This window comes from Muscardinus avellanarius (assembly GCF_963383645.1).
Source record: "Muscardinus avellanarius genome assembly, chromosome: 11".
NCBI lineage: Eukaryota > Metazoa > Chordata > Mammalia > Rodentia > Gliridae > Muscardinus > Muscardinus avellanarius.
This window is the reverse complement of record NC_137797.1, coordinates 70923621-70935729: the sequence shown is the minus strand read 5'-3', so window position 1 is coordinate 70935729 and position 12109 is coordinate 70923621. Positions and strand designations below refer to the sequence as shown.

The window sequence follows — 12109 nt, the reverse complement described above, 5'->3', positions numbered from 1 at the left end:
CTGCTGTGTGCCATCATGGTGCTGGGATTTCTTGCCAGTAGACTTGGTCTCTCCTCAGTCGGTCCCTGACGCTCAGTGAGCCTGGGCTTCCCGTAGCAGTGCCGCTGCTCCCCGGGGGGCGGAGCCGTCCATCTGTGGGAAGGCCTGAGGAGGAGCAGGTGCTGTTTCCTGGGCTGCTCTGCGAGCTTGCACTCCGGCCCCAGAATACGTGGCCAGCGTGGAAGTGCTGCGGTAGCCTGTACCTAAGTATAGACAGCCAGCCCTCCCTGGTGCTTTCCAGCCTGCACAGTCCTCCAAGCAAGAAAGCTCACTGCTGTTCTGGTGCCACTGTTAAAAAGGGAACAGAATATAGGAGGGGTGCGTGGTGGCTGGGGATTTTGCGGCCCTGCCTGTGCAGTCAGACCCCCAAAGACCAACTTCAGGAGGGAAAGCAGGGGGCTTGGAGTGGCAAAAATTGCTATCAGGGACATTGAAATGGCTTCTGTTTTTACCCAGGCTAATTTCGTGTGTAGTGGATGGCTGATTCATTTCAAGCAAATCTGCATTTTGCTCTCGGGAACAGAGCTCTCGGGGTACAGACAGCCTCCTGTGACAAACCAGTTCTGAATCTTGGCACACTCTTCCCATGTGAATGAGCAAGTGCTTTGTCTTCCCACTACCTAAAAAGATTGTAGGGACAAAATGAGGGAAGAAAGCATTTAGGCAAAAATAAGGGGCTATTTTGTGCATAAATGTCCGCTCTTCGGGTTTCCTCTTGTTGCCAGGGACAGAAACATCATTCTTTTCCATCCCCCATAATCAGCACTCCAGCTGGCAGTTTGGCACTGGTGCCTTCATCTCGGTGCCAGTGCAATAAAGGAGCGGTCTGTGGGAGGCTAGCCCTGAATTATACCTAATTTTGTTATAAAGAAAATAGACACCAGGTATGGTGGTATACGCCTGTAATCCCAGTATTTGGGAGGCTGAGACAGGTGGGTCACAAGTTCAGGGACAGCCTCAGCAACTTAGACCCTGTCTGCAAATTTTTTGGGGGGATACTGGAGATTGAACCCAGAGGCATTCTACCTGGAGCTATAACCCAGCCCAATTTTTTATTTTTTGAAACAGGGTCTTGCTAGGTAGATGAGTCTTACTACTTGCTGAGGCTGACCTCATACCTATGATCCTCCTGTCTCAGCCTCCCAAGTACAGGGATTACAGGTGTGCACCATCACACCTAGCTAAATGAGTTTTGGTTTTTTATTTATTTATTTTTGCAGTATTGATGGAAGCCAGGGGCATTGGACCTCCAAGCTACACCAGCCCTATTTTTTTAGTCTTTTTATTGTTTGAAACAGGGTCTCAATTTACAAAGGGCCTAGATAAGTAGCTGAGGTTGTCCGCAAACCGTGACGTGACCCTCCAGTCTCTACTTTTATAATGCTGGGATTATAAGTGTGTGCCACCATGCCCAGCCTAAATTAAGTTTTAAAAAGGGCTGGGGGTGCAGGCGTGGTGTCTTACGCTTGTAATCCCCGCACTTGGGAGGCAGAGACAGGAGGATTGCACAGGTTCGAAGCCAGCTGCACTGGCTTAAGAGACCCTGTTTCCAAATAAAACAGTATAAAAATAGGTCTGGGAGTGTAGCCCGGAGGTTAGATGGGTTTCCAGGAACCCTAGTACCACCACCAAAAAAAAAAAAAAAAAAAGGCCTGGGGGTATAGCTCAGGAGTAGAATGCTCCTGGGTTCAATCCTTAGCACCCCCCAAAAAGACCTACTGATTTTGTATATATTCGTTATGAGGATTCCCTGGCCATGGAGAATCTGGTGGGCTTCTGCGCAATCCCTGGAGCTTAGAGAAGCATCTCTCCACAGTCTTGACCTCCTGCCCACTTACCCTTACCCACTGGTTGCACCCATACTCCCCTCTAGCCCAGAGTTTATTTCTGTTGCTGGCCAGTGGCAGCCTGGGGGGCTGGCAACGCCCTCTTAGCAGTTTGCCAAGCCAGGAGGTCAGCACGTGAGCATATGGTAGTGTCTGCCCTCTGGGTCAAGGTGCAAGCGATTGGAGAGTAGGGAGCCTATTGCTCCACTCTCCAGACCAGCCTGGAAACCAGAGCGCCCTTAGATGGCAGTGGGCAATGCAGAACCTGAACTGCTGAATGTGTTCCTGCCGTATTCCCTTTCCTCCAAAATCACACCCGCTTACTCTCAATTATGGCATCTGAGACCACAGAGCTCCAGTGGACACAACAATCCTGGGCTTCAAAAAATGGCTGCTCTAAACCGGGCGTGGTGGTGCACACTTGTAATCCCAGCATTTTGGAGGCTGAGACAAGAGGATTGCGGTTCGCAGACAGCCTCTCAGCTACTTAGTGAGGCCTCTGCAACTCAGTGAGACCCGGTTTCAAAATGAAGAAAAAATAGGGCAGGGGGTGTGGCTCAGAGGTCAAATGCCCCTGGGTTCTATCCCCAGACCCGCAAAAAAAAAAAAAAGGGCTGCTCTAAGCTGGGCATGGTGGTACACACTTGTAATCCCAGCATTTGGGAGGCTGAGACGAGGACTGCAGTTTGAAAACTGCCTCAGCTACTTAGGCCCTTTGCAACTCAGTGAGACCCTGTTTCAAAGTAAAGAATAAACCGGCTGTGGTGGTACACACGTGTAATCCCAGCGCTTGGGAGGGTGAAACGGGAGGATCGCACAGTTTCGAAGCCAGCCTCAGCTACTTAGGCTCTCAGCAACTTAGTGAGACCTTGTTTCCAAATATAGTATAAAATAGGTCTGGGAGTATAACCCAGGGTACCAGTACCACAAAATAAATAAATAAAATAAGTAAAAGTAGGACTGGGGTGTCACTCCCTGGTTTCCGTCCCCAGTACTGCACAAATGAAAGAAGCTGCTCTAGATGGTGTGGTGGCCCAGCCCTGGACTCCAGTACTTGGAGGCTGAGACAGGAGGGTCACAGGTTTCAGGCCAGTGTGTGTTAACTTAGCAAGACTATTTCAAAAATAAAGAGGGCTGGGGGTGTAGCTCAGTGGTAGAACACCCCCCCCCCAGCCCTGCTCAGTCCCCTGGGGGCATAGCTCAGTGGTAGAACATTCCCCCCCAGCCCTGTTCAGTCCCCAGTAACACTAACACACATACCAGCTGCCCCAGGGCCTGCCTCTTTCACACTTTCTGGCTTCTGCAAACTAATTAACTCAAGGGGTTTTCTAGTGTGGTGGGTGGAAACCCAGAAGTCATTGGTGGAAGTGCAGAACCTCTCAAGGGCAGTAGCTCTGGCCTCCTCCTCTCCTGCCCTGGGCCAGGGTGTGGCTTGGGTAGAGCACCTGCCTGGCATGCACCTAACACGCACAGGAGGCCCTGGGTTTGATCCCCAGCACTACACACACACACACACACACACACACACACACACCAAAAATAACCTCCTGTCCTTTCACAAACCCAGAAGGAGAACTGTGGGCCATATGGCGTAAGAGCCCTCTAACCGACCTTTCCCACCTTTCATTCCTGGTTACTTGAAAGTAGGGGTTATCTGAGGTGAGGTGACCTATTGACACATCCTCGAGATTACTGCTGTGGGAGCCAAGATGACCTTGTACTTAGGGGCTCTGGAGCCCCATCCTTGGGCCATGTTGCCCAGAGCAAGTCCTTACCTCACACGTGGCCTTGGGAGTTGGCCCACATCTGCACCCTCCCTACCCACAGCCCTGCAGCCGTGCTGTTCAAGGACAAAACTAGAGCAGCTTTGGGTCTTCGCAGGCAAGGGCTGGAGAACTCCTACCTTTAGAAGAAAGCATTCCCATTTCTGCCACTATGGCTAAATATAATTTTTGTCAGTACTGGAGACAGAAGGGAATGAGGGGACTAGTCACTTGCTCCTGGCTATTTCTTGGCTCACTTCAAAATGAGACCATTGCAAAGTGAGGAAACTGGGCTGTGTGTGGCCAAGGGAAGAAGCTGGCTGGCCGGCACTGTCAGCTGCAAACCCAAGAGGAAAAGCCAGCCTGGCCTCTGCCCCATTCTCGTTCCCCACCTGTCTCTACCCTTTCCTCCCCTTTCCCTGGCTCTGCCAGATTCCCTATCTCCCTGGGCGCCTGCCCTGGAGGCGGGGCTTGGCTGCACCCACGGGTGGCGGAGTTAAATGCTCGGAGCCCGCACCGCTTGGGCAGAGAAGCAGCACCATGGCTGGCAAGAAAGTCTGCATTGTAGGCTCCGGCAACTGGTAAGAGGCTGCCGGGGCCATGCGGGAAGGGTGGCTGCGGAGGCACAGAGGGATGGGGGAGAGAAGCGTTCAGGAGGCAGAGTGGGGAAATGCTTTCCAGTTCCCGGCCGGCCCTGCTGTCAGTGCCCAGAGCTCCGCGCTGCGCCTGCCTAGCAGCCACACCTGTTCACCACAGGAAGGAGCAGAGTGCTCCTTTCTCTTCCTGAAAAGCTGCCTGGCTTTGGGGGCTGGGATCAGAAGGCTGGTCCTCTTTTCCAGCACCGGAGTGTGAGGTAGACCGAGTCTCCTCTATTGCAGGTCACAGGGGACACTTGTCATAGGAGGGGGAGATAAGACTCGTGGGAAGTGTGCACTCTGGCGGGCTGCTGAGGTTTGCACTGTTCCTCCCTCACACCCCACTCCACTTTCTCGTGCTCCCCTCCCACCAGGGGCTCAGCCATTGCCAAGATCGTGGGTGGCAATGCAGCCCAGCTGGCACACTTTGACCCACGGGTCACTATGTGGGTGTTTGAGGAAGATGTCGGGGGCAGAAAGCTGACAGAGATCATCAACACGCAGCATGAGAATGTCAAATACCTGCCAGGACACAAGCTGCCCCCAAATGTGGTAAGCTGCACCCCCTGCAAGGGCGGGAGAAGGGAAGGGGGGAGGACAGCAGTGCCCAGACCGTTCTCACAGGTGTCTCCTGCTGGAGGGCCGCTAGGGCACTGGGCACCCACGCGCAGCCCCACAACACCTAGGACTGAGAACACCAACAGTACTTCCCCTTATAGGTGCCCATAAGGGGAAGGGAGGAGGAGAGGTGCAGGAAGTTGGTTTCCAGGTAACCAAATACTGTCCTTAGGCTTTCAGACTTGGGGTCCGGGTAGTGCCTGCCTCTGGCTCCAATCCTGTTACTCATTCACTGGGTAATTAGTAGGTTTGGAGCCGCTCCTTGGACTTAGCTCTTAGGTCAAATCCATGTGGCTCTCCTTACCTGGAAAGGGGAGCAGGGAAGAGAGGAGAGAGACAGGCTTTCTCTCCCCAGTGTGGCTCTTAGGAGCAGGGTGATGAAATCTCACTGTCCTCGTCCTCCTGCCAAACCCAGGCTGCCTCTGGCCTCCCTCACTGTCCCACAGCCCAGGGCTAGCATAACGCTGGGAGGGGGTTCCAGGAGTCCTCAGAACCCAGAACGAACCAGGCGTGGTGGTGCATGCCTGTAATCGCAGCACTTGGGAGGCTGAGACAGGAGGATCATAGGTTCAAAGCCAGCCTCAGCAACTAAGCAAGGCAACCTAGTGAGACACTGTTTCTAAATAAGAAATAAAATCAGGCTGGTGGGTATAGCTTGGAGGTAGAATGCCTCTGGGCTCAGTTCCCAGCACCAAATAAATATATACAGACAGACAGACAGACAGACAGACAGACATAATAGGACTGGGGTGTATCTCAGAGTTGGAGTCCCCTAGGTTCAGTCTCCAGTTCCAAAAGAAAAGGAGTGAACCCAGCCCAGGCAGAGCTGAGGCACCTGAGAGCTGGGGCAGGGAAAAGCAGTTTCAACCTTCCAAGTTCAGTCCTTACAATTCTCTCCCAAACCTTTGATCCCTGGATCTCTTGAATGGGAGCGCTCTAGAGTCTGGGAGAGTCCTGCCAAGCCTGTGACCGCCTGTCACTCCACAGGTAGCAGTGCCAGATGTGGCCCAGGCGGCATCGAATGCCGACATCCTCATCTTCGTGGTGCCACACCAGTTCATTGGCAAGATCTGCGACCAGCTCAAGGGCCACCTGAAGGCCAGCGCCATCGGCATATCTCTTATTAAGGTGCCAGAGTACTTTGATGTGGGTGAGGGTGGGGCGCAGCTAACTGTGGGGCTCAGGGTGGGTGAAAAGTTCCCTGGAGAGGAGAGAGTGGTGGTTTTGGAGAGGGCTTGGAATCAGATGTGGGGCCACTGGGCGGAGGCTGGCTGGGAAGCAGATAGGAGACTAGTTTGGAGGCAGCAGTCTCAGGTGAGTTGAGGAGGCACAGAGGGGCCATGAGAAGGGGCTGGCTGGAGGAGCATGTGGGGGGATCTGGTCTGCAGCTGTGACCAGGCTGGCAATGGCTCAGTGCAGTTAGGCGAGGACACACTCCCTTAGAGAGGTAGGTTGTTAAGGGTACTTACGAGTTTCCCATGGGTTGGTTTTTCAGTGCTCTTCACCCTCCTCAAAGCAAGCTTTATTGGGGCTGGGATGGGGCAGGACCTCTGGGGAGGCACACGGACAAGCAGTGGATTTCCGAGGGGCAGCGTCGGGGGTGGGAAGCCCTCAGCTGGGCATAAAGGGCAACTGGCCTGAGCCCCATCCTGTGCCCAGGGGGTAGACGAGGGCCCCAATGGGCTGAAGCTCATCTCTGAAGTGATTGGGGAGCGCCTTGGCATCCCCATGAACGTGCTGATGGGGGCCAACATTGCCAGCGAGGTGGCTGAGGAGAAGTTCTGTGAGACCACCATTGGTGAGAGCCCCCACCATGTACCACACAGCTCTATTTGCTTCCCTTCCCCCGCCCGCCCCGCCCGCCCCCAGCCCCACACAGCCATCTCCTCCCACTGGGCAGGGAAAGGAAGCGGCTCAGAGGCGAGGGAGGGTCGACATTCCCAGGGAAGGGGCTGCAGGTCTTGCTTAGTGAAGGTGTGGGAAAAACCATCAAGAGTCCCCCTCCTGGCCATGGTACACAGAAATACAGTCCTAGCTACTCGAGAGGCTGAAGCAGGAGCATCATTTGAGCCTTGAAGACGGAAGCCAGCCTGGGCAACTTAATGACACCTCCACCTAAAAAAAAAAAAAAAAAAAAAAAGAGTCCCCTCTCAAATCCCTGTTCCCTCTTCCCAACTTTAGGCTGCAAGGACCTGGCTCAGGGACAGCTTCTCAAAGAACTGATGCAGACACCCAATTTCCGTATCACCGTGGTGCAAGAGGTAGACACAGTAGAGATCTGCGGGGCCTTAAAGGTGAGAGGGGCACACAGGCAGCTATGGGATGGCGAGAAGGTCCCAAAGGAGGGCCTAGCTCAGGTCTACAAGGTTGCTGGTACTCTGGGTCTCACCCTTGGGCAGTTCTGCTTCCCCACCAAGTCTCACACACACACACACACACACACACACACACACACACACACGGCCAAAGCAAAGCCAGTGCCACCGCCACCTGCCCTGCCAAGTCTTCAGTCAGGCCATGAGCCAGTTTCCTTCCCCACTACATCCTGTTGTAGCACACGTGGACGAAGGGGAAGAGGAAATGCCCAGCTCATGGGAGACAAGATATTCCAGCTAGGCACGGTGGCTCAGGCCTTTACTTGGAAGGCTAAAGCAAGAGGGTCACAAGTTTGAGTCCAGCCTGGGAAACTTAGCAGGACCCTGTCTCAGGAGAAAAAAAAAAAAAGTTCAAATGCCAGTACCACACAAATACACAGAAAGACATCTGGACACCCAGAAACATTGATGGCCGCAACTATGGATCCTGGGCAACTGTGTACACCAGGCCTACAACAGAGGATGGAAGAGTCACAGCTGGGAGGGCCAGCTGGAGGGAAGTGGCTCTTAGAAAATGTCCTCAAGAGCCGGGTGTGGTGGCACACGCTTATAATCTCAGAATGTGGGAGGCTGAGACAGGAGGATCACAGATTCACAGCCAGCCTCAGCAATTTAGCAAGGCCCTCAGCAACTTAGTGAGACCCTGTTTCAAAACAAAAAATAAAGAGCCAGGCGTGGTGGCGCACACTTGTATTCCCAGCATTTGGGAGGCTGAGTCAGGAGGATCGCGGTTAGCAGACAGCCTCAGCTACTACTTAGTGAGGCCCCTCTGCAACTCAGTGAGACCCTGTTTCAAAATAAAGAATATAAAATAGGGCTGGGGGTGTAGCTTGGAGGTAGAATGCCCCTGGGTTCTTACCCAGTACCAAAAAAAAGGAGGTACGGCATGTGGGGACATCCGGAGCCGGACAGTGTAGGAGCCCACCGTGTGCCCTGCTGGTGTGAGGTGCACAAGCAGGTGCCAAGGGCTTCACATGGGGCCAGGGGCCAGGCTCCTTTCTCACTCATGCCCTCCATTCCACAAAGAATATAGTGGCCGTGGGTGCTGGCTTCTGTGACGGGCTGGGCTTTGGCGACAACACCAAGGCGGCAGTGATCCGGCTGGGGCTCATGGAGATGATTGCCTTCGCCAAGATCTTCTGTAGAGGCCCTGTGTCCTCTGCCACCTTCCTGGAGAGCTGCGGTGTTGCTGACCTCATCACTACCTGCTACGGAGGGCGGAACCGGAAGGTGGCCGAGGCCTTTGCCCGCACTGGCAAGGTGGGCCCTGGGGAGCAGGGAGAAGAGGGTAGGCCCTGCAGGCATCAAGTGGGAGGTGCCAGCGGGAAGTAGCTTTTGAGCACGCACTTTAAGAATACTGTGAGAGCTGGGCGTGGCGGTGCACGCTTGTGATCCCAGGACTTGGGAGGCTGAGACAGGAGGATCACAGGTTTAGCAACAGAGTGAAGCTCTCAGTAATCTAGTGAGACCCTGTTTCCAAATAAGAAATAAAATCGGGCTGGGGGTGTAGCTTGGAGGTAGAATGCCTCTGGGTTTCATCCCCATACCAAGAAAGAAAGAAAAAAGAAAATTGTGGACATTGCTACCCCTTCTTCCCCCTAGGACCCCACATCCCACCAAGCCCCAGATTTTCTGGCTCATAAGGACTTCCCTGCCCTCCCGCCTCTGCCCACAATGGCATGTTCTCTTCACAGTCCATTGAACAGCTAGAGAAAGAGATGCTGAATGGACAGAAGCTGCAGGGGCCCCAGACAGCCCGGGAACTACACAGCATCCTTCAGCACAAGGGTCTGGTGGACAAGTGAGTATCTGCTACAGCCCTCCTGGGCCAGGGGCCACAGGCCACCAACCGTCCCTGCTTCCCACCTTCTTAAACTCAGCACAGTCTGTGCAGTGGGCAGAGGGGAAACTAACTTCTGCCTAGAGCTTGGCGAGTGGAGAGCCCACAGGCCTTGGAGCTCTCTCAGGTCTAGTGCTCTTCGCTGCATTCGTTGGACCCCTCTGCACACAGCTTTCTCTTTCTGTTTCTTCCTCCTTGTCCTCTGCTCAAAGGATTGGAGCATGGTGGGGGCGGGGGACAGGATTAAGCTCGCCTGACTGTCCCACCTCTTTGTCCATCTCCTCAAGACTAGTCTCTGTCCTCTGCTTCCTGCCCTGGGTGTTGCAGGATGGGCTCTGCTTCAGGGTGCTCCTTTCCAGGGAGCACAGACAGTGGGCGACTGGACTGAGCAGAGCTCTGCTGGCCTGGAAAAAATCCTAGGAGAAAACATAAGATGAAAAGAAGAGCAGCTCCCAGCTTGGGTACAGGGAGCAACTGGGCAAGGAAAGAAATTGGCATTTATTGCCGATTGTGGTGGCGCACGCTTGTAATCCCGGCATTTGGGCGGCTGAGCCAAGACATCACGGTTCACAGACAGCTTCAGCTACTTAGTGAGGCCCTTTGCAACTCAGTGAAACCCTGTTTCAAAATAAAGAATAAAAAACAGGGCTGGGGGTATATCTCAGAGGTAGAATGCCCCTGGGTTTCATCCCCATTATCACAGGAAAAAAAAAAAAGAAAGAAATTGGCATTTATTGACACCTTCACATAATGTATAATCATGTCTTCACATACATAATCCTAACTTCACTATTTTATCACGTTAGCCCCACTTTACAGTTGATGAGCTTGAGGCTCAGAGAGGTCAAATGGGCTGCCCAATTAGTAGACAAAAACAAAACCCTCCAAAAAACCCATAAAGCCAGGGAACCCTGTAGACAAGTTCAGTGTGAAAGTGAGCAGGGCGGTTAGCAACCTGACCCTAAATCCCAGGGCTGGGGAGCTCAGATTCTCAGCAGGCTGAGACTGAGCGTCAGCTCGGGCCTGAGCTGGGTGGGGGAGGTGCAGGAGGTGGGGCGTGGAGTGGGAGAGAGGATAGAGGTGGACGAAGAACCAGAAGCCAAGTGGAGCCTTCCCCCCACTCCAGGTTTCCCCTGTTCACCGCTGTATACAAGGTGTGCTACGAGGGCCAGCCAGTCGGCGAATTCATCTGCTGTCTGCAGAATCATCCAGAACACCTGTGAGTGGCTCCAAGGCCCAGGACAGGCAGCTCCTTTACATCAGTGGACACACGCAGAAGCTTGGGGCACTGGGTCACCAAGACCCAGGCCTCCCCACCAGGTGGTCTTCTCAGCTTTTCTCTAGAGGCTGTGGGGCTCTCTACACACCTGGAGGCCCTAACTGCTGGGAAGTCTGCAGCCTCTTGCCAGAAATGGCGCTGCCCTGTTCCTCTCCAGATGTGGCACTCTCTCCAGATCTTCTGAGAGGCGAAGAATCAAGCCATGGTGCTGCCTGCTCTAGGGAGTGTGATGGGGAGGCTGGGAGGAGAGGCACGGGGCAAGCCGCCAGTGCCGCCTCACACAGACCAGGAGCCTGTCCTTGAGCCCCATTAAGTGGCCAAAGAAGTTCCTTAGCCATGGGAGGGAAGAGGCAGGGGTTGCCAGGGAGGGGTCTGGGCATCTGAGCCGACACAGGCCCATAGACCCTCTGGCTGATCTCTGCCATGCCCCACACAGTGTCAATGGATCTGTGTTTGTTAACAAAATACAAAGATCTCAAACAACCCCCTTCTAGCTTCTCCTAGCAACATTTGCGGCCTCAGAAACCTCTGAGCACCCCTCCCCCAGGCTGGCCTGGCACAGCAGCTGCCCGGCTGGCATCCTTGCCTCTGGGACTTGCCATTCTCCCCAGGGACTTCCTAGGTCCTAGATCTTTGCCAGCGCCTCCACACCCTGTGTGACCTTTCCAAGCCTTCCCTCACCCTGCCCGCCAGCAACCTCTTTAGGGAGCAGGAACTTAATCTGCTGACAGAGCTACGCCGTTTCATAGCAGACTCAGATCTCTCTGCTCCCTGTGACCTTTGCGTTTGCCCTGTCTGGCTAGGCAGGAGCTCTTGCTGGGGGAGTGTCACCTGGGCCCCTCCTACTGTTGATCTCTCCAAGGGTATCCTGACTACCCTCTTCTCTTCCCCAACCTGTACCTCTTTCTCAGCTGCCCCTGAGCAGCTAGGGCAGCTAACCAGCACCTGGCACCTAGAGGCCTGGGGCCAGAGAGTTCCCCAGAGGCTGAGCGTGTCCTCACGTCAGAGGGGCCTGATATTCCAATACCAGCTCTCCTTCCTCGAATAAGGGACTTCTCCTGAACCATGTCAGCACTTCAGAAGCTAGGAAACTCAAGGAGGAAGGAAAAAAAAAAAAACAAAAAACCACCCTGCCATCTGGGGCTAGGGAAGAGGAACAGGAGAGGGAAGGGAGAGAATCGTGCTTTGCTCTGGCCTCACTCCAGGACCGGGTGGCAGCAGAATGTCTCAGCTCAGCAGCGGGGGCCCCTAGCTATAAATAGTCCCTAGGGCTGACAGGTAGCTGCCTCCAGCAGGGGTCTCCGCTTTCTGTGCAGTGGCACTTGGCACACAGTGGCTCAGACCAGCTTTATGTTAACCCCCCTCGCTCCCCAACAAACCAGGTAGTTGGGCTGTGCTTGGCTCCTTGCCCTGGAGAATTCAGTCTTACAGTGAAGAGCTGCTTGGACCAGGCTGTGAGAGTGAGGGGCTGTGACCTCAGGCCTGGCTGGGGCCAGGTCTGGGTATTGGCTGAATCCAGAGCTGCCCTCCTGGTAGGTTAAATGGGGCGGAGACCACCTCTAACACCTTTCCTACTTCTTTTTGGTCCATAGTCAACTGTGAATCTGAAGACTTCTATTACCGCCCAATAAAGCCTTGTTTTTACAGAAACAGGAAAAGTTGGGAAAGGGGATTTTTCTGTCCTGTATTACTTACTACCTGTACGATTTTACTCTTAACATAGAGCAAATGAAA

At 53.9% G+C, this 12109-nt stretch overlaps 1 protein-coding gene across 1 annotated transcript; it reads left to right on the top strand.

Annotated features, from left to right (window-relative positions):
* Positions 1–4126: 4126 nt before the first annotated feature.
* On the top strand, positions 4127–10319 carry GPD1 (glycerol-3-phosphate dehydrogenase 1; the record flags this gene model as incomplete). Its single annotated transcript, XM_080706431.1, has 8 exons — positions 4127–4209; positions 4638–4815; positions 5869–6009; positions 6541–6679; positions 7063–7175; positions 8283–8516; positions 8951–9057; positions 10223–10319. Exons 1-8 carry the CDS (start codon positions 4169–4171, stop codon positions 10317–10319), a joined length of 1050 nt encoding a protein of 349 aa, XP_080562557.1. The 5' UTR covers positions 4127–4168.
* Between the last annotated feature and the right edge of the window lie 1790 nt (positions 10320–12109).